This window comes from Anopheles aquasalis, chromosome 2 (genome assembly GCF_943734665.1).
Source record: "Anopheles aquasalis chromosome 2, idAnoAquaMG_Q_19, whole genome shotgun sequence".
NCBI lineage: Eukaryota > Metazoa > Arthropoda > Insecta > Diptera > Culicidae > Anopheles > Anopheles aquasalis.
Genome location: NC_064877.1, coordinates 71,465,894 through 71,489,024, shown reverse-complemented (window position 1 = coordinate 71,489,024; position 23,131 = coordinate 71,465,894). Strand labels below are relative to the sequence as shown.

The following is a 23,131-nucleotide window of genomic DNA, read 5'->3' as shown; positions in this document are numbered from 1 at the left end:
ATCCAATTAGATAAATTGGCTCGCATTGGTGGTTCTTAGCCACTAGTGCGAAATGGATGTGGTAAAACAGATACCATAATTTTAACTCTAACCGCTGCACCTAGTCCGCACCGATGGTGAATTCCGCACTATTCATCATTTACTGGAATATTCTGTCGTGCATTTTGTGAACCAATTTATAGGAATCCCGCAGTTATGCACCCGATAAAAACTTTGCCAGCAAGAGCACCTGTCAAATGCTGCTCAAAGATTCCCCGGCGAGCGCTTTAGTGCCGGTGCATTGAAATACCTTCCAGTTTATAACAAAGCCCCAGGCATCGTTTCAAAACTATTTAACCTCTCGGAACGCACTACACACTTCGCAGCAGCACACCGCTGGCCAACCGAGCCAGCGGTACTCCTGAAAAATTCCCATCGAAGAACGTAGAAAGCAGCGCAGATTGAATGCTGAGAGCAAATTGTTGATCGAAACTAACGAACTTTACATTCCGCTCAAGCGCCATGCCAGTGCAAGTGGGTCGATAAAATAAAACAAGCGAGCGTAACTCACTGTAACCGGACGTGTATTCGATTTGTTCTGTTTTGATCCACTGTTATTTCACTGTTGACGCGCTCCTACTGGGTGCATTTCGGCTCCATTGAGGTTCGTTCCTGTGTTGATCGCGTACGTGTTGTTCCGTGTTGTTTTCGTGCAGTTTCTGTTGCGGAAGCGGCTCTACCGCCGATTCCGCTTTTTGGCGTCCTCTGTGCTGTTTGGTGCTGGATTGTAGTGTGCTTAACATCACCGTCATCAGCTGGGACTCACCCACTCACAAACTGTCCGCTACCATAGCAACGTCACTAAACCTACAAGGCATCACTGTATCTACACAACACTACGATTTTGACACTCCGATCACTAACACCCAACAATGGCCGCTACCTGTGGTGTCTGTGCTCGTCCTATCGGTGGAGAGGCAGGCATGTATCGTTGTGACGGCGTGTGTGAGAAAGTTTACCATTATGCCTGTCTAGGTGTGTCCAGCACACTCGCCAGGGAGCTGAAAAACCCAGCTTCTCAGCTACGGTGGCTATGTGTAGATTGTAACATTCATCGTAGCAAAGTTGGCGAACTCGGCGCGGCTATCGCGTCGCTCAGGGACGAGATGCTTTCGGAGGTGGATCGACGTGTTAGTGAGGCTGCTGATTTGAGGACCTCATTGATAGATGCTTTCGATCAGCGCCTTGCCACAGCATTGGAACATCACAGAGGCATCGTTCTCGGTGCTATCAGTGACCATAATTGCACTAGTACACTCAAACCGCCCCATGGAATGCTGGCCGCTTCGAGCACGTGGGCGAGGGGTTCGGAGCGCCAACCTGTAGCGATACAGGCGGGCACAACGCCTGCTGCCTACTATGCTGATGTCACTAATGATCGCGTTTTGCCCGAGCACCCTCCGGAGGCCACCACGGTTTCTCGGAACCCGCCGCTTGCGGTCGGGACGGCACCGAAGGTCCTTCTGAAAACGGTTCCAGTGCAGCCGGCGAGATGGTGGATCTTCTTTTCGCGTCTTGCTACGGACACCACGGACGAGCAGGTTGCTGATATGGTGAACCAGTGTCTTGGTGCTACGGATGTGATTGTGAGGAGGCTGCTCGCGAGAGATCGTGACGTCACATCGGTGTCATTTCTCTCATTTAAGGTTGGCTTACCGGTGGCCTTGAAGGAGAAAGCACTCGACCCTTCGACTTGGCCTCACGGGGTCAGTTTTCGAGAGTTCATGGACAAACCACGGGTCTCTAAGCTGCCAATTAGATTGACCTCGCTTGCTGCTGAGCTTGCCGAGTCCCCTCATGTCTTGGCCGCGCTCTCAACACCATCACCAACTCGTTATTCACTCGCGCCGAATCTTTGTATTGATACATTGCTTGAGACTCCTTGTCAACAGCGAAAGAGACCACGATCCGGCAATGATTCGGGTCCTGAGGAAGATTGACTTGGAGGTCAACCCTTCGATAACAACGTCATCACTCTCATACCAGCTCACCTTCCATCGACCGCGTGTCCGGCACCGGTGGCCTTGGACAGCCTCGCGGTTTATTACCAGAATGTTCGCGGATTGAGGACCAAAATTCAAGATGTTTTCACATTCTGCTCCGCTGCACACTTTGAGATCATCATACTTACCGAAACCTGGTTGGATGATGTCATTCCATCGCCTATGCTGTTCCCGGACAACTTCCACGTGCACCGCCTAGATCGCAACTGTCGCAACAGTACAAAGTGCAGAGGTGGTGGTGTGTTGATTGCGGTCTCGACTAGATTTATATCAACCCTAATCCCCACTGCTGATAATGTGGAGCAAGTTTGGATTAAAATTCACCTCAGTAACACTGCGTTTATACTTGGTGCCATCTACTTGCCGCCGGACTTAAACAATAACCCTAGCATCCTCACTAGCCTAGTCGATACACTTGATGATGTTATTGGTAGCCCCGACGATCTATTCGCAGTGTTTGGTGATTTCAACTACTCTTCTCTAGTGTGGAACACTGAAGTCACTAAGGTTCCAACGATTGATGCATCATCGATTTTCTCCAAGGGTGCCAACGAACTCCTCGACACAACGTACTTTCATGGGCTTACCCAAGTTAATAACGTGACAAACATTTCTAAAAAAATGCTCGATCTAATCTTTGTCTCCGATGACATACTAAAATCTGAGTATCGCCTCAATGAATCCAACTCACCGATCGTGAAGATTGATACCTATCATCCCGCGCTGGAGCTTATCATTCCGGGTTTACTAGCTTCTCCGAGCACAACTAACGTTGCCGTCGATACCGCTCCTATACTCAACTACAAACGTACTAATGTGGTTAAATTATGTACACTTCTGGACCAAGCTGATTGGAGTTTCCTTGATGGCAATCCGGATGTCAACGCTGCTGTAGCTTGTTTTAACAAGACTATCCTTAACTTACTGCCGCTTTGTTGTCCCCTGGTTATACCACATAGTGGTCCTCCTTGGTCTACTTCTCATCTACGTGTCCTAAAGAAATACAAGTTGACCAGTTATCGTCACTACAAACGCAAACCATCAAAAAGCACCAAAATGGCATTTAACGTTGCGCATAACAAATACCGTCAACATCATCACTTTTTGTATCGGAGATACATCAAGCGCGAACGGGATAACCTCACTCGCAACCCCCGATCGTTCTGGCGGTTTGTTAACTCAAAGCGACGTTCAAACCATATACCAAACGGAATGTCCTTCAATGGGATTCATGCAACTACAACATCGGAGTCATGCGATCTCTTCGCCGATAAATTCGAGAGCACGTTCTCATCGCTGTCCAACGTTGATCCATTGCAAATGAACAACATTCTCGATAACGTCCCGCTGGACGTTCTTAGCTTCAACTGTCTAGATGTTGACACCTCACCAGCATCTATTGTGACTGCAATCAACTGCCTGAAACCATCCTCGAATCCGGGTCCAGATGGTATTCCCGCTGTGATCATCAAAGAGTGTTGCTCCTCTTTAGTCGAACCGCTCGCCCGCATCTTTAAACTGTCGCTTTACCAAGGTTCTTTCCCGGTACAATGGAAGATCTCTTGGATGATTCCAGTGCACAAGAAAGGGGATAAAAGCCTGGTTGAGAATTACAGAGGAATTAACTTGCTTTGCGCCTGCTCAAAAGTTTTCGAAAGGATTGTTTATAGTGCCCTCCTGCATCGCTGTCGGCAAGTTATCACCACCAGACAACACGGCTTCTTTCCCAAAAGGTCCGTTACGTCTAACCTGCTTGAGTTCATCACTTCGTGCTATTCCGCGTTCGCGAGAGGTTGTCAGATAGATGCCATCTATACTGACCTGAAAGCTGCGTTCGATCGCGTTAATGTAACTGTCCTATTAGCCAAATTAGATAAGTTAGGGATTTCGCCGTCGTTAACTATCTGGCTCAAATCATATCTTACCAGCCGCCATTATCGCGTTAAGCTTGACCGTACTGTGTCTAGAGACTTCGTCAGCTCATCGGGAGTTCCACAGGGAAGCAACCTAGGGCCCCTTTTGTTCTCTCTGTACGTGAATGACCTGACTTCAGTGATACCAGAGAAGGCCTGCTTATTGTTCGCTGACGATGTTAAACTATTCTTACCTGTGTCATCAATTGAGGATAGTTATGCATTACAATCGATATGTGATACCTTTTGCGATTGGTGCATGTTAAATGACTTAAGTATTTCTGTCAATAAGTGTTGTGTAATATCGTTCCATAAGTCGTACAATATTATCCCTTACCAATATAAGATCGACGATATGATATTAGAACGGCGCGAGGAAGTTTGTGACCTAGGGGTTACGCTCGACAGTAAACTGAATTTTAACAGTCATTATAGGAACGTCCTTAGTCAGGCTTATCGAATGTTAGGTTTTGTTTGTAAGTTGTCCTCCGAATTTAATGACTTGACATGCCTTAAGGCTCTTTATATTTGTCATGTTCGTTCTATTCTTGAATCTAATTGTATAGTGTGGTGTCCTTTTACGAGCCAATGGATTGAGCGTTTAGAGGCGGTTCAACGCAGGTTTACACGATATGCCTTACGTAACTTTGTCCGTGATGTGACTTTTAAGCTTGACTACAGAACTAGATGTTTACTGTTAGGTTTAGAAACTCTCGATCATAGGCGTCAAGTCGCTCGCTGTACGTTTCTAGGTAAATTGTTGGATGGTTCTATTGACGCTCCTGATTTATTGGCTAGACTCTCTGTTCACGTCCCTAGATGTACGCTCCGAAATTACGAGTTTCTCGTCCTTCAGTTCCGTAGGAAGCGCTACAGTTTTAACGAACCGTTTTTGTCAATGTGCCGTCAATTTAATCTACGCTACGCCTTATTTGACTTTAATCTTGCTGTTTCGCGCTTTAAGTACCTTCTCATGTTAACCTACGCTACGTCTAGTTCTTAAGTTTGCGTCTATTAGATTAGATTATGTGTTTAGGCCATATGTGAGGCCATACACTTCGGTCCAATAAACAAACAACAAACAACAAAAAATCGATAAATCCAACCACTTTCCAGGATGGAATCCACAGCCTTTACACCAGAGAATGTGATGGCAGAAACTTTGGCACCGCATTGAGAGTATTATAAAATTCCGGACTTTTGAATTCTGCTGGGAATGGCACAGGGCATCCGCTATTCTCTTGTAGTAGCAGCATATAAGCAGCTTTAGCGTTGGTAATATTTTTCAAGGTAAAAAGTAAAACAATTGTATGCTATTGATTACACATAGGGGAGCTACATTTAACAACTAGGAAAGAATAGTTGATTTTTTTTTTTCAAAGACGAAAATAGCAAGAGACTCACCTCTACGTCATACTCTGCATTGCGTTTGCAAAGCCAACTGGAACCCCCTCCGGAGCTAGGACAGTCGGCATAGTTCACGATCAGTATCACATCGATCAACAGCCACACGAGCGACGTCAGCAGCACAATCCGGCACGTGTTCGTGCGGAACTTGCCGCGGAACATTCTGCTAAAGTTGACGTTGGACATTTCGCGCCTCAGCTGCTGATTGCTCTGCGCTCGGCCACCCACTCACTCACCGTGAACGGAAAAGGAAAACACAACACACAAAACGATCCACTCTACACATACGCGATGCACCACATAACACTAGCACTCCACCGAGACAGCCTGCCACCTGCAAACCATTCGCTTTTTTTTCTAAAATATCTTTACACAAACGTTATCAGGAATATTTAAATTTCCTGCCGCTCCTGTTGATGAGCCTCAAGGTTGCTGCCAGTTGTTAGTGCACCGGGGAAGGATCATAACATCTCACGTGTGAAGCCGCATTAACAGCCAGTATGCGCCACTTATTCTGCACAATTCACTTCACGGATGGATTCACACTACTTTACATCTGATAACGCTAGATTTCAGCGCTCACCTTCTTTCTCGATGCTCGTTTACTTCTAGCCAACCTAACTGAAAGCAAATAATCGGTAATTATTGATCGATCACTCTGGCTCACATTATTAAGTCCCGTAACGATCAAGAAGAAAGCAAACACTAACGCATGTTAAGCCCCTACAGTTCAAATCACCGGCGTACTGTTCGTCGTTCGCGGAAAGTACAATGTTATCAACCGGCGTCGGCATTAGGCTAGCTATACCTTCCTTCCAACTCTTTTCCCGAACCTCTTTTACCCTTTCCCGAGCGAATGATACGATCACGAGCACATGCTTCCATTTTATCACCCTAACGTGTGGTTGCCTGCTCAACGCGAAGAGATACCATTTACAACAGCACAACATACCCCGATAAAGATGACACCACTATTGCATGCGGTACGTCAGAAACACTGATAACCATACAGCAATTGGGTTCGGAGTGAGCGTAGCTCACTGGAAAAAAACAAGTGGCTCGTCCGCACCGGAAGCAAATAAATAGTTGGTGCGAAATAGCTTGCTGCCAACGTTAAGGGATGTGCGTATACTGGGCGGAAAAGGCTTGCACCACTTTCGCTGTTTCCGGGCACAAACGGTAGCAATACGTCCGTCAAATACCCATCATCGTGCATCGTTTGATTTGCGCACGAAATGGTTATTGGTTATTTGCAGTAGCGCAAAGGTAAATGCGTATGAGCATTCATTTGCCTTGGTCGGAAAATTCAATCATCCACCGCTAGCTACACGCGGCCCTTCCACCAGACTGCCCGAGTATGTCCAGAGTAAACAGAAATGTGTTGCAATTTTTAATAATCAATCCGTTCAAACAAAAAACACCGATTCGGCACCCACGCAACCGGCGCTACATATTGACCACTGCACGCCACACCATAGACCACCACGTGCGATGCACTACCATTATGAGGGTAAAGCTCCCGGAAAAAGTGTTGTATTAAATAAATAAGCAGTCGCTAAATGAATATGTCTGCAGCGAATGGCTGTACAATGTACACGAGCATGCTGGTCAACTAGTGCGGTTTGGTATGCAGTTTATTACCCGCTTTGTTAACATCCAGGGAAAGTTGATATCATATCCCGGTGCAGGCATGCACAAAACACATTAAACATGTATCGTGACGATGCACTAATTAACTGCAACAAGAACAACACCAATACTTGCTGGTGCTGCTACTGAAAAACCTGTTGGACAACAATGCAACTTCCCTTTTTTGCAAAATTCGAAAACGTCCATCAACAGGTGAATAACGTTTAGTGCCAACATACGGGCTATACTATTGCTAGCAGGCAGCTTTCAAACTAATATGTGTTCATGTAAACGATGATTATCTTGAACATGAAAAATGAGATCCCTGCTGTTGCATAAGTATAACGAATTTAAAAAGTCTTCATTCTTATTGCATTATCATTTCTAAAAATACCATTTCCATTTCTCGGCTCCATTTCTACCAAGATCATAAATCAATTCACCTGCTCACAAGCGAACCTGTACGAGAGCATGGTTTCGCTATAAATGATGCTTCTATGGTCCCGTTACATTCACCCAGTTTGAGGTTCTTTTCATTTTCTCTATCACAGCAACGATGCAAATGAAACAGCTTTGAAACAAAGCGAACGGAAAATGACCACAATGTTCGCCGCGCGGTCAACCGGTGAATAATTCTCCCAAAAGCTCCCTTTTCACTTTGCTGTGACTATACGCCATCGCCATAAGCTTGACAAATCTACCGCCTGCCACCCTAGCCGCACACCATGTGGACGTGTCCACAGCAGTGCCACGGTTTAATTTGTGCAAAGCATAATGGTCTGACCAGCCCTTTTTTGCAGTACGGTTTGGGTTCAAAGCACCATCTGGCCGACGAATGAATTTTAATGCATTTTCGATGAATAATTAGTAGCTGCCCTAGTGGTGTGCTAGCGGGAACGGTGGACCATTTCGGTGCTGGTCCGAGAGAGGGAAAGTTGTGGTGCTTTCGTCATGGCGCAGCGATCACGGGCGTCACGATGATGATGATGCTGATGGTGGCTGCTGGTTAATGCGCTCCAGTCGCATGCAAGGGAGCGTCCAGTTCCGCAGTATAATGATGCTCCAACCGCCGTCTCCCTGCATCATGTGCGGTGTTGTGCGCTCTTCCTCCTTTTCATTGCGGTGTAGTAACGTGGATCTATCAAATGCGGGAAATGCATTTCATGTGATGAGCTGCAATAAAACAAAAAGACGTAAAGCAACATTAAAAACGGGACTCGATGAATGGGTAGGTAAAACAAACTATTAACTTCGCTTCGGTTCGCATCATTTAATCCCTCGCTCTTTTAATAGCTCACCCTGTGCGCTACACTCCCCTCTCTGTGCTACTGGAGCGATTTCTCATTAACATGGCGCTACATTAAGCGGCGTCAAAAAATTTACTCCAGCACCGACGGGTGTGCTAATTTGCTCTGACCCAAACTATTACCGAGTAATGCATCATAAATGCTACAAATCGTTTCCGAAACATAACATAATCTTATGCTATCTTATGGCTGGCAGTCATTTCTCGTACACCAAAAAGGCGGAGGTCGTTCTACCTCAGATTGAATCGTTAAAAGAAAGCGTTCCGCATCATAAATAGAAGAAATATCTTTTTTCCCAGCTCCCACTAAACTACGCCGGTACATTATGGTTTGCCCTTCGTAACGCTTGATTCTATTTTATTTCTTATGTGCCATCAACCGTATGCCGTTTCTAATAGAATTCTGCTGTACAGAAGATAAAAGCTCTGGATAGTTTTGAAGACGAATAAAAGAGCAATTTGTTGAGTTCTATCTTGCTATGCCATATGATTTCCATCTCTTACCCCGCGGAGGCATCACGAAGCTACAATTAATCACTTATCTTCGAACTGTATCGAAATGACGCGAAACAGCTCAGCGGATCTGAAAGTAATTTCAGACGTAAACGGAAACAGCAAAGAAAAGACCGATAGGTCACATCAACATCCAGTCGGAGTCCAAATGAGACGTATTTATTCCACGCTGAAAGCAAAAAAAAGCAACCATTCCTCTCACGTCCGAACGGATATCAGTTCAAAGTTGATCACCGAAGATGGCCAACACCACGCACACAAATGACCAAGTGCTAATGCTCAGCCGAACGAGCCTTCCGTTCGATTATCAACGTCTTCCGGTCCATCAGTTATCAACGGCGATGGAGCTATTATAGAGAGTGCTACCGACGCACCTTACATTAGCACTAATAATGCCAAATCATATTCGTACCGCCTATCAACAGGCACAGCGTTTGCTGAATGGACAGTTCAACATGTAGCGCCCAAACCGGCGGCGGCTTACATTGGGGCGCTTGCAGGATGGTCATCTTCTTGCTCGACCAGTGCCGACCATGACACGCTCATCTGCCCTCCCACAAATAACGGTCCGTTATGCTGGGAATGTTCACAGACTGCGAATGAAGTGACATGCCCATGAAGGAACAAACGAATGAACGGACCAACGAACGCAGCAAGTCTGGCCCCATCTGACCTGGAAGGAAAACAGTAATTGCCGGCCACCGGGCTATCGTGGTTTCGGGTCGAAAGATTGCGCGGAAGGAAAATGCTTAATTAACTGTCCTGTAAGACCCACAAAAGGTCTAGCAAGGGGTGAGTGAGCCTGGGAATAATGCACCGCCTGGCAGAAAGTGATAAAGCAGATATCCAACAGCAGTAGAGACGACTGGGATGGAACTAGAAACATCCAAAAACCGAATCCAATTTGCTGTGTCGCGAGATGAGAATATTCTTTCTCTTTAAGCATTGAATCGTTTTTCAACACAAACTAGAAGCATTTGTCTAAAATTCTTTGCCTCTTGGCACCTTTCATGGCAATTCCCGGGTTCTGCTTTACGAAGAGAGAACGAGAAAATTGCTGACGGTGCGGAGCAACGCGAACTTTTCTCTTGGTCCACATGATTTGCACTGTCTATCGCACAGCTCATTACGCTCGGTGTGCCAACTAACTTCAGTTCGGTGCGTTTATCAGAACGTTCCTTGCACTGCATTTTTCATTCTTATACCTAGTTATCCGCCGTTGGTGTTACAGTTTTCCCACTCATCCCTACGGTGGTAGCCCAGTAAATTTATGGTCACTAAATTGTTGCCTTGGGAGAGCAAAGGAATTTCTGGCTCTTTTGCGAAATTTCGTAGCAGACATGTACCCAGAAATTCTTTTTTTTTCTATCTCCATCCAACAGAGCAACTATATTCGCTTATCCACAGCACAGCGCCGCCAATGGGCAAATGGTTTAAAAGGAGCACTTGATATTCGCATAGTGTTTCCAGTGTACAAAAAGAGAAAAAGACGTAAAAATAAAAGAATAACTCAGCAAGCGCACCGCCACTCCCATGGGGCTTCTTATTCTCCCGCGCTGGACGTTATTTGGAATCCAAGCGGGAATATTATTAGCGCGACGCTATGGAAACCACAGAAGCACCGGGAACCGTCATGCTCCCGCCGTTCTACATGGAATCTCCTTGTACCGCAGCGAAAATGCACTTCCGGATGTGGGCAACGTCTTTGTTGTACCGTTTGCTTTATTTTTCGAAATAAAAACCTTCTTTCTTATCCACACTACGGCAGTGAAAAGAAAACAGTTTCATCTCAGGTGAGCAGAGAGAGTAGTATTCTATGCGAAAGGTGCCTAGCTTTTAGCGAGCAAGCTTATCAGTGAGCTAGGTTCAGCGAAACATAAACCAACCAGCTCATTCGCTTCACCGGTGTAAGTGCAACGAGCGTAACATTTTTCACCGGAGACAACATGCAGTAGAACGGTGCGGTGCGGGGGAACTATTATGCAAAAGAAGATTGAAGATATTTAGCCTGAAATCCGGGTGACGACGGGCTGTAATTTTATGTAAATATACGCTACATACAGCCGGGTGCAGTGAGAGCGCAGCATAGCACAACGGCTTGATGGCTGGGGGGGCTGAGGCTGGTTACTGAGAACATGCTTGATGTGAGCTTAGCTCGGAGATGACCAACAGAAAGCACCCACGTGTACCACGGTAGTAATATGAAATGGGAAAAGGTAACCGGAGAGCCTGCTAGCAAAGCTACCAATTCCCCGTTACTGTACCGCTGCTCTAGTTCTACCGAAGGGTAAATTAATGTTGGGAAAACCATTTCTTCTACTGTCCTCTGTAACGGCACTGAATGGGCAATGGATTCGGTGGGTTTGTGAGCGAAGGGAATTTAGAGAGCGCTTTTAGTTAATCTTCGGACGACAGAAGTCGAGGTTAAGAGAACTATTCATTCAACATTATTGCAGAGGAACTATGATGCATGGACTCAGGTTGCAGAATCGTGTAAAACACAAATTCGTTTCGACTTTACTTCTTTTTATATGTTGCATTAAACTGTTATTTGGCTATAAACTAGCAAACAACAAATCAAAAAGGTCAGTTCTCTCGATTCAGAATGTTCACGTATTGCAACTGAACCTATTCAAACGTGAGTCATTATTTAAGGAGAAAATAGAAAACACCATCACTTCAATGTCTCCTACAGAAAATAATCAAACCGATCCACTGCCCTTTAGAAGGCCCAAAAGGTCTCCTTGTGTCGTAACAGACACACAGTTCTATCCGTCTATCCGTTTAAACACAAATCGCTTTCACCTGGTGAAGAGAAAGTAGTTTACGCAGCCGCCCACTGTCCCATCGTCAACGTGTGGTGAATACTATCCAAAAACATGGGCATAATAAAGTTGGGTACCGCTTTGGGAAATTTGTGACACTTCATCAAAAGCTTGCCGGAATAATTACGACGGAAAACAGAAGCGACCCTAGATGCTGGAAAACGGAAAGCTGAAAGCCCCCTCCCAAACACACATACTGATCGCTCGCTCACTCGCACCCTCGCTACAAATAGAAGCGTTCGCACCCCTGCTGGAAAAGTTGATGAGATTCGTTTTTTTTGTGCTGCTTTGGTTCTTCGTGGGAAGTTTGTTATTTTGGGAGGCACATTTTCGCTGCCTGCTCCCAACATCATCATTAGAGTGGCCGGTGACAAGCTCACGCTGGGTAAACACAGTGGTGAGGTGTACGTGCGGCGAGGATTAATATGATGCGATCCGTGGCAGATGGAGTCCCTTACGTAAGATTGATACGGTATTGTTTCGATCATAAATTCATGGCATGTTTCCGAGAATCGAGACGAAGTGAAACTTCGTCGGAAGCAATACCTTACTCTCCGTGTTGCAAACGCACCATAGTGAATTGGTTTCTAATTTAGGGACACGTGGCTGATTCGCTTGCTCTATTGCACGAATCGTTCGAAATATTTGAATTAATAAGATTGAAACACAACGGAACTGCCGCTTCATTGGATGTCTTTCACCAGACGTTGGCATACATACAGGATTGGCGGATATGCAATTGCAAAATCCCATTAAACACTGTGCCTGCGCGCGTATGTTGCAGTAAAACCATGGTGAACCAATCGTCCAGGGCACATAAGTGAAATGCCCAGCAGGCACGAAAATTGCAAATATTTGCGAGACACATTTCCATGCCACGTTTCCTGTTCCTGCGCTGGCAGGCGTTATGTTGTGTGTATAATACAAGTGGACAGCATCTGTATACTCACACGCCACTTGCAGATGTTATTCTTCGGATGTTGGCAAACATGTCGAGCTCACCCAGGGAGGGCTTGTCCTTTGCATGAATTTTCAATATCGATGCCATCGGTGCTCTATTGCGAACAATTTGACCTTTGTTTCCATTCGAGCGAGAGAAACGATTAAGATTTCCTAACGATGGTTTCCTGTTCCATTCGATTTCCTAATAAATAAACCAATCAAAAGCGGCAAATGTTTCTCAGAAGAGAGACAGCAATGGAATGTGATAAGCTACATTTCATTCATGTTTCATTTACCCATATCAAGGTATCATGCTTATAGTCAACGGTCTATGGTATGCGGTATTTTTACGACAACCTTGTACGCGAAAAAGATTACAAAAACGTTTCAAATGCCCAATGGAATCCTAATAATAACATTTCAAGATGCTGCCCATAAAGAAGACATTTTCGGAATCAGGAAGCTTCTAACAATAATGTCGGCGGCGTAGGAATGAAAAACCCTGTAAGACAATCAACATTCCCAAGCTCAACAGTTCCCTCCATATCTCTAGCCTCTGACCACCAGGACACGTGCTTCTCGTCGTCAGATCAAGCGCCTAGGAAAGAGAAGTGAAGGCAAGAACCATGTTATTCCCTTTTTATTCTGCGAAATGAAGCACCGAAGTGCAGGAAAGACATCGGAAATAGAATTTCTTGGTAAGATAGGAAGAAGAACAAAAAAACAACAGACAAGCACTCAAAAGCTTACCAACGCTATTCGCTGCGAACCACCTCGCCACAGTGTTTCCGTTGTTGAGTAAAGTAAAACTAGTAAAACCACGGCATCACGAACATCGATTTTTCACGAAAATACTAACATTGTAGCTGTGCTTTCCTGTAGCAAAGACCATTGAAGTACAGTCGCCAGCGGTAAACCTCAACTGAACAGGATCCATTCATTTCGGTCTCATACAAGAGTGCGAGCGGGGCCATCCCGGGGCAGGTTATGTAAATTAAAACGAATCTACTCGTTGTGGCCGCTGCTCTTTGAGGAAGGACTACACGATCCCCATAGGCATACGGTAAACACTGAAGTGAGTCTAACTGTAAATGGCTTAGAGAACTGTTGCTTCCTGTTGCTGCTGCTGCTGCTGCTAAGTTCGTAGCCAGACGTTCTAAGGTGAACTTCAGACCGACGACGTGGCGATACCATGAGTGTAGTAGACGCAGGCAACCAGATGCGAATGGATGCGCAAAAATCTAATCATTTCTCCGGGAAAAAACACCACAAACTGCAACCCTTCTGGGTGCAGTCTTATCTCGTCACAGAACGCTTCGCTAAATATTTGTGGCCGGGAATTGTTTTTGCAACAAATCTTTTCACAGAAACTCGGATTCCACCTCATTTCGTAATGGTACACTCATCGGGGTGTGCTGATGGTACAAAGTATGTGCGACGAGATAAGAGTGCCAATGCTGCATTCCGCATTGCATTGCTAGAACAAATTGATTTTTGGTTTGCTGTAGTGCTTCTACATAGGGCGTGTGCGGCATGGGAATTGATGCTGCACTTTACACAGCCCACTTTCCAACGTCCTGACGATTGCCCGAATTTTCGGAGGCGCACAGGTGTGAATCAGGTAATGTGTTGCTTGCCATTCGCTATTGGTTTGAAAAGTTCGTAGGGCTTTCTTAATCGTCCTTGCTTAGAAGAATTATTTAACCATTTATGTTGCAAAAAGTTTTGTAAGTCTTCGATTTAAAAACGAAACAATCGATTGCATTAATTCCGAAACATTCAAGCTCTGCATCGCTTGAGCTTATGCAAAACCATGTAGCTCGTAAACAGCACATTTCCGTGAAACCGATCAGTCTGCGCGACTTATGTACCAGGGAAACAATACACCTTCCAGCTGCCAAGTGGCCTCTCGATGAGGTAACATGAGGGAACGACGCATCATAAAGTTCCACACACTGTTCCTGCGTTGGGGTTGTCTGCGGTTACACCAGTCACATGTAGGAGATGGGGCATCTGGGGTGTGCTGACATTACTCGGCTACCGCCTACCAGACCAGCTGGCTGGCCGCATGGTGGTGTCGTTAGTTTTAACCAAAGAGCTAGCCACAAAATCGTGACCAGCGAAGCAGAGCACACGATATTGCTTCCGTTGGAAATCAAATAAATTATTGCATCCCTTCCACGCCCACCTGCAAACCCACCGAACCCTTCTTCTCTTTTCTGCTCTCTAGCCGATGGCAGTGCAACTAGGACGCAGTACCGTAGACGATGGCCAGCAGCACCAGCACCAGCAGAGATCTTCACAAAATCGACAAAGGGCAGTGGCAGTCCCGAGATGAGGCAAGAGTTACGATCAGTCTGCTGTAACAATCTTCTGCTAATCCGATGGACGTAGTAGAAGAATCGACCAACGGCAAAACGGTGGCCTCAGTGCACTGAGTGTGAACTCTGCAAATGGTTCCACGCCACACAGTGTGTTACTCACTGGCCACGGCAAGGAAAGTTGATAAATAGTATAGCGTGTTCGGGAACATCTATACGTGAGCACACCCATATTCACTCCACTGGCCGCTCCGCTCTTTTCTCATTCCGCTTCGCACCCATCGTCACAGATTAGTTTAACTGCCGCTGCCTTAGCTAGCCGTTGACAGCTCCATTTCTCTCGCCAACCGCCAACGGATCGGGGATCGACGCGCAATGTACCGGATTCCGATGCTCATGAACGGATCCAGCCGATTGTTAAGAAAAAGCGACCGGAATTCGTTACTGGACGACAACCAGCGAAGGAGAAATATTGCAACACCAGTTGGGCCATTTTTTAAACCGAACTCAATTTCGACACCAAAGCAGACTCCCGTGCATCTGTTGCACTCACACATGCTTTCAGGATAAAGAAAGTGGTCGACTTTTCCGAAGAAAACGGAGCCCTTTAGTATGTTTTTTTTATCCTCAGCTCTAAGGGAATGGAAATAAAAGAAAGTATTTTTGTGCTTTCCACAAAAACCATTCTTGATCTTTTACTACGCGCCTCATGCTCGCTACATAATCGAACGTTCGTTTCGTTATCTTCCGATAGGTCTTAATACAAATTTAAAGAATGCCATGCAGCGAGCGCATTGACGAAAATATCATTCACATCACATAAACTAAAACATAAGCTATATTTTATGTAAGGCTATCGTTAGTATGCTATAAACAAATAAAATTAGTAAATTTGATCCTAGTAGAAACGAGACAAAAGTTATATATTGCTTTTTAATAGAACTAAACTATTTTGAAAATAAAACAAAGCAATAATTTTTAACAAGAAAAGGACAAATCTATGAACAAGGTAGAGAAAAGATTGGTGACAACAATGAGTCCTTGCTGAGAAACTATGCTCTATCTTTCAATTCGATACCATTTTTCACGAGCCCCTGTTCTTTTGCCTCAGGTTGACTTTTACAGGAACAGAAATAAACGAAAAAGGAAGTCGGAAGTAAAAGTCCAGCTTCCGAGAATGTTGGATTTGCTTCGCTGAACAAAGAAGAAGAAAAAACAAGCAAAACACAAAACAAACATACAAAAGAAAATGGAAACTCACAGCATTCCTGAAGTGAATTCTTTGGAGACATTCCGTTTTATGTCTCCGGCCGCGCCTCGACACATATTTCTGGTGCCAGCAGCGGTGACGTGATCGTCATCCTGATACATCTTCACATCCCACCTTACCCAAGCAGCCGGCGGCATCGAAAGTGTTGCCGAACGCTGGGGACCAGAAATAGATTCTACTTCCAGCGGTTCCATGCGTCACTCACTGTGTAGTGCGCGTTGCGGGACCATACATTAATTAAGTCTACATGAGCAGAATATTACATTCTTCTCGCCAAAGGCAAAAACCAAACAGCCACTGGCACTGAGTTTAGAGAGGAACTCCGAGAGGAAATAGAAGTGGAAGTAGATGTGCGATTCAATTAAACGAAATAGCTCCTCGCTGACGCTTGGGCGAACCGGTTAACTTACTCACCACGCAGCTACTCGGCAAAGGATACAGTTCGTGATGCCTTACAGTCTTTGGCACCGACCAGCAGCAGAACTGTATTAAGGCGCTGGAGACGTAATGCGTAACGTACCACCAGCAGCTCGGTGAGTAGAATATTGAGTTTAACCGCGCGCCGTCGTCTGAGTCTGAGCCTCCAGCGGAGACCGATGACCAGCAAACGGGTCTCACTCCATCATCCAGCACCACCGACGGAGTCGAGCGTCGAGCATTATGCATACATTGTGAAGGGAAACTCTCCCGAGAATGATTTCTCCTTATCGGATGGCGTTCCATTGGCGCACATTTCCCCCCGCCCGCTCTCTCCTCCTTACCTCTGGCCCGGCATGCGTTCGACTGTTGCTTGCGTATGCTATGCACACATCTCCCCGTCCCGGGCACTAGCATTCCTCGCGCCAGCGCGCCGTTTTGCTGTGCCAGCTTTATTTCAATCTCTACTAAATGGAGGTTTTTATGGGTTTCCCTCCCTTCGGTTTTTTGTTGCCTTCGGCCCGAGGAAGAAGAGTGCTGTGCTTACAGCAATTCGTCGTCCTGACGCACCGGACGCAGGATATACGTCCCTGGTGACTGTTTGACTGCTCGTTTTGGTCCCAGCCAGAAGGGATATAATGTGAAAAAAGAAACGAAAGGGAAGAACAAAAAAAGACAACCCGCCGCCCCACAATTCCGTGCATAACGAAGTGCTAACCTCGCCGGCGCTTCGAAAGCCCAAAGAAGCACACACTGAGTAATGGAGGAACCACCGGAGATGTTGCGAGATAAGGAAGGGCTAGGAAACGGCGCTGAGGAAAAGGGATTGCAAAAAAAAACGGTGACTAGCCACAGTGATGATCCCGTTTTACTGCATTCCCGTGGGCAAAATTTAAGGACCCCGAAGTATTCGCTCGCTTCAAAGTCCTTAAGCGATTACATTTTTTCCTCCCTCCCGGTTCAATCTAGAGACATCATCCACCCAACCACCCACCCACCCAGGATATGTCGACAGTGGTATTTGCTATTGGAAAGCATATCAGGAGCTAGACGGAATGCCGCATCGAGTTTAATGAATATTATTTCCCGGTTTTCTGGCACCGTAGAATGAAGTCGCACGAACAAAAAAAAACAACCACTCGCTGCATAATAGTGCTACGTCCCACTGGCATTCATTCCACATGCATTTTCCAGCACTTTTTTTCAAATAAAAGCTCCAGCATAAAAAAACCCTCGAAAAAGGTGAAAGCTATGCGGATGGTGTTCCGGCGACGCGCGAAACGCGACACTCTTTACCTCATTTTAATTTATGTTCACCGGTTTGTCGCTTTCCACGGTGTCTCTCTCTCGTTTGCTCACACGCCGGCCTCTCAGTGGCTTTCCACAGGAATTTCTCACCCACCCGCGGTAGCGTGGTTTGGCAAAAAAAAAAAATATATAGGAGACAGGAAAAAAGCCGATCCGCAACTTATCATAAAACAAAGATCAGATTTATTCATATAACGCTCTGGCGCGCTGCTGAGCCGGAATGTTTTAAGCAAAACCACTAGACCACTCTTCTGGCTGCGAGAGCTGCGAAGAAATAAAAAAAAAACACAACGCGGCGATAATTTTGTAACGATTCTACCGTGAGAGAGCTGTTTTCATTCTATTATCCCCCGGGCTGCCTCCTGATTGAAGGAATGAGGAATGCGGGAATTTGGGGTCAGGTGTTTTAATGAAGTAACTCTAGTAGAAAATGGGAATTTCCCGCTGGCCGGCGCTTAGATTGTGTTCCGTAATTTAAATTTGATTCAAGATAGTTGGCCAGCGCAATCTAACAGTAAAGAACGGAACTTCTTTTTTCCTAAGAAAATGCTATTTCTCCCCCCACCCCATCCAGTGAAGCAGCCTCTTACGGTGTCCTTGGGAGGTCGCTTCAATAGATCCCTTACCTTATACACAAACACAATACCCGAACCGAACAACGGTGTAATACCGTACCGATCTGGCGAGCAGGAAAGAATAGCCCCCCCCCCCCCCCAACACAGCAACAGCATCAGCGTTGGGTCAAAATGTGATTATTGCTGGTTCCGTCTGCATAACAAACTCCGTAGCAATCCTTGCTATGCCCCCACCTGAGGCTGCTAGAGAGGGCGAAATCAAAGAAAACTCCAACCCCCACCCCCTCCCTTATCCCATACACAACACCGAACGACAACAAAGGACCTTTGTGGCCATTGTCCTTTGATCGGCCGGGTTTTTGGCGTGGGGAGAAACGAAACGGTAACGGATTCGGACATTTCCATTGGGAGGGCACAAAATGTGTCACAACATTTACCCGGGAAAATGTTTTTCCAACCCATTCGAGGGTCTATGGGCTTTTCTTTTTGCGTGACCGAATTTACATAATTTAAGTCTTTCGGGTTGCAGGTGACCAAGGTGGTGGTGCAAGGATCCAATTGCGCAAAACTACGGAACTAAGGTATCGGGAGGCTGTGCTCCATTTATTAGCAACAAATTGACCATTTTGTAGACGCCGAGGATATTGTTATGTTGGGAGCAGCCCAAGGTCGCTCACATAAAAATATCTCCAATCAACGGGAAGGATGCGACCGAATGTCCCTGAAAAGGGCAGCCACCGCACCACCGACCCAATTAGGTGCATCTTTTGCGGGGATGGCGGAAACGAAATAGGAAACCGGGCCCCGGAGGGGGTTGGGGGCATACGACGATTGCATGATACCACGGGTCACCAATCAAACGAAATCTTGCCACTTATATGTGCTCGCAAAGGAGCCCCAGCTTATGTTTCTTGATCTCGCAATCCGAGACCTTCTTCGGCAGCGGCAAACCAAACCCGGGGCGGTTGAAATAGATCCTTCATCGAGGGGAGGTGCTGCTGGCGTACGACTGACGCTCATCTTTCGCGCCTTTCATCGTCCATAAATCGTGCGATTTTCCGACACGCTCGACAGTTCGCTCGGTGTGGCGCTCGGTGATTATGAGCTGGAAAACTATAAATCGAATCAAAGCCTCGACCGGTACCGGAGGGGATGAGCGTGCTGGCGAGCGCATATCGTGCGCCCACCCCTGACGGGCATCGCTTTTCGCACGATTTACGATTGCCACGGATTGGATGGCGAAAACATGAGCCATTCGAGCGGCTGGAGGCGAGATTCATGGACGCACTTCGAAGCGCATAAAGCGTCCACTGACACCGACAGCTGCCGGCCTGTGCCAAACCGTGAATAAGATCCGAGGGCAAACGGCACGAAGATGTGGGCTGCGCTTTGTTGTCTTCCTAATCTTCACCTCGCAGACCGGCCCGGACTTTGCCCGGACGGAACACTACTACTGGGCACCGTTGCTAGAGCGCGGCGTGACATCGAGAGCAGAGTTTCTCCCACCCAAGCGCATCTGATGGACACGATGGGATGCCTCTGCCACCGGAGTGCTATTCCCACACGCAAGCGGCGGGGGTGTCGTCCGCCCTGGGGAAAACTAAATCAAAGCCTCTAAAACACGACCTCGGGCAGATGATGACGATTTTTAGGGGGTTAAAGCATTACTCGCTTCCAGCACGTACACGCAGCCGTTTCTAGGTCGTAGTCGCGTCGCGATCGTAGATTGTTATTAGCGCGGGACACATGATGATCTCCTCCCATCGGAATCGCTAAAGCTCCGTCGCGTACGTTCATCTCGAAGTGGTGCGGTAATCTTTGGAAGTTCAGCGAAAAAATGCCCTTTTCCCATTAACACGCAACAACGAATCGGATGACAATCGGATAAGGGATATAAATAAATAAGCTAGATAAGTAGATGAAAGCTTGTTGTTTTTAATATCGCCAGCAGCATGATAGTGATTCCATATAGTTTGATCATAATTAATAATTTCTCAATATTTTTCTAGAGACTATTGGAATATGCTTTCTTTGTAAAGTTAAATAAGCGTTTTCGAGCAAAAAAACAAACACATCTTGAAGCCGCAGTGCTGCATGTGTTATTGAATGCAGTATCACCGTGAATTTAACAGAAATTAAAGAAGACATTAATTATGTTTCGATTAGCAATTTGACAGCAGTCATATGAAACATTAATAACCGAACAATGGTGGACATAAAATTATCTTCTTTAGTAATACTAATCCCATCGCACAATACGACACTATGATGAAGCGATGAATAATTATTTTATCAGAATTCCTTCCGCGTTCCGCTGTAATGTTCAATGTTTCGCAAATTTTGCAATAGGTAAACAATGGCTAATGTAATAGATATTCATCTCTATGCTATCAGCTAGTATATCATGAAAAAGCGTACAAAAGAAATCCAGAAATAGGTTCAAGCGGGATAAATCGCGTCAGAAACTCTTCGGAATCAAACGAAAAAGCTTTCAACATAAAACGACTTGGTAAATTCCATTACAATTTTAGTTTATTTAGAATGTACATACTATGATGCTGAAAAATAAATTTCATCGACCTCCTTCTCAAATTTCTCACCATTTATCGGTGACGAATCAATCCGAAAAGCGTGATGATCGATTTCTCCTGGTCTGTTGATTTGCTCATGTTTGTATGTTTGTAAAACAGTTAGCGACAGCAACTGATAACCCATAAAGCACAACACCACAGGTCCACAATGCCACACATTGACAATCTGAACCACTGGATAGCTACTTTCCTCATCAACACCGAAAGTACGCGAAGAGATGTATTGGTTTGCGTTCAACCCATTATTCTCTAATCATTGGCAGCATGCTTCCAGAAACCAGACCACCCCCTCGCCTGCTCCACAATAGACCAAAAAAAACAAAAAACAAAAAGAAACCCCTTAAAATGACAATCGACTATTGCTTTCCTTATCTCAATCCCGGCTGCCTCCAGCGCGTACAACAACACTACACCACGACCACTTCCGCTCCCGCCACGAACCAGGCGACACGTCACCGATTCGCGATACGGCGCGCCTCGGACGAGGTCGGCATGATGTGGCCGGGCGCACCACTTTCGAAACGGGTTTTATACTAACAAACGAAACGGGGCGACTGGCTAGGCGGTGTTTGGCCTCAAAAAAAAAAACGGCGCGACTGCTTATGCGGCACACGTCTAGCATGCTGGGCAGCGAAAAAATAAAAGCCGGTTTGCCGGGCTCCACCACACGAGTATGCACACGATCAGTGAACGAACAGTCGGCTGCCAACGTGGTGGTGGTGGTGTATGCTCTTGGCTCCACGTAAGCGAAGTGCGCCACCGGCCACGGGCCGTGGGTTGGCCCGCTCGGAGTCCAATCAGCACGCGAACGCAGAGGTGCGCGCCCCTGTTGTCACAAGCATTCCACATCATTAACCACCTAGAGCGCGTCTCGCGTTGTTGCTGGCGGTTAATTGATCTCATACTTACGTGGATCGTGGATTGTGGCGATCGTCGTTTAGCGGGCTGGCAATCGACAAAGCTTTTACCAAGCGCCATGCCAAAGCCGTGGAATTCCTTCATAAAGATCCCTTTTTTTAGATTAGGAGTTTCTGGCAAGCGCCACGACGTAGCCGATAAAGCAAAAGAGGGAGAGAGAGAGGGCGAAGAGTGTTTTGCAATTTACTCTCTGGCCTTTAGCTAGAATAGAACCTTTGGTAATCGCATGCCGGTCCCGACGACCCCCGGTGACTGTCGTGTGTCGACAGTGCTTACGAATGTTTACTGTTACTCGTATGCCCACAACGTGCTTTATGGAGATTTGTCTCGTACGGCCTAACGGGCCACGGTGAGGCCACGGCCACGGTTTTGTGTCATTGGTTTCAATTTATTCCTGGCCAGGCAAAACCCAGGCTAGCAAACGGGCAAACAGTGGATCGACAACGAAGCTAATGCAAAACATTTCGGCTGACCTCCTTTATCGCTGGTTTTCCACCTGATCAACCTTCGTCTGCCGTTCGAACCGCGGAGAGCGGGTTGGCCGATCATCACAACACAAAACAGGCGCCGCCACGTTGGCTCCACCGCAACAGCGACCGGCGCCGTGGCGCTCAATATCCCAACCACAGTGCATGTGTGCACGCACACAATCTCGTGCGGCCATCTAACCCATCAATGGTGTCGGTGGTGTATGCGTCCGTCGCCCCAAAAAAGGGGTTTGGGGGGGTGTTTCGATGACATATGCACTTTCGTATAAGTTGACCAGCTATAAGCTAAGGGTAGCGTCGAGCGAACGGACGAGATGATGTTGTTTCGCCCATTTTTGTGGCCTGATCGCGTACATGGAATGCAAATTTGCTCAGCTGACAGATTGTTGCTGACGTTACGGGAGCGTAACGTGTCGCCAACGTCACACACGTCACACGCTCGCGATGGACAACCGGGGCTGAGCAAAGTGCCACAGATAACCCGTCGCTGCTGAATAGACGTCCACTTTCATCCATCCAACCCCAAAACGGACCCAACATCCAATGCAAGAACGATGCGAGGGGCGATGTCACAAATAAAAGCTTTCATTGTTCATCGAAAGTGATGACAGGGAATGTGCCTTTTGGGGGGAAGAGGGGTGTCGATCTCATGAAAAGTGCTTATTA

At 46.4% G+C, this 23,131-nt stretch overlaps 1 protein-coding gene across 5 annotated transcripts in view; it reads right to left on the bottom strand.

Moving 5' to 3' along the window:
• The window catches only part of LOC126571849 (polypeptide N-acetylgalactosaminyltransferase 5), an 80,600-nt gene that overhangs the window by 45,588 nt on the left and 11,881 nt on the right, over window positions 1-23,131 (bottom strand). For 4 of the 5 annotated variants that reach the window (XM_050230683.1, XM_050230684.1, XM_050230681.1 and 1 more), the window contains exon 2: window positions 5,360-5,983. In XM_050230683.1, coding sequence (XP_050086640.1) covers window positions 5,360-5,548 — 189 coding nt within the window. In that variant the 5' untranslated portion in view covers window positions 5,549-5,983. Of the gene's footprint in view, window positions 1-5,359; window positions 5,984-23,131 lie in introns of those variants that run through there. The other variant, XM_050230685.1, reaches the window with a different exon arrangement.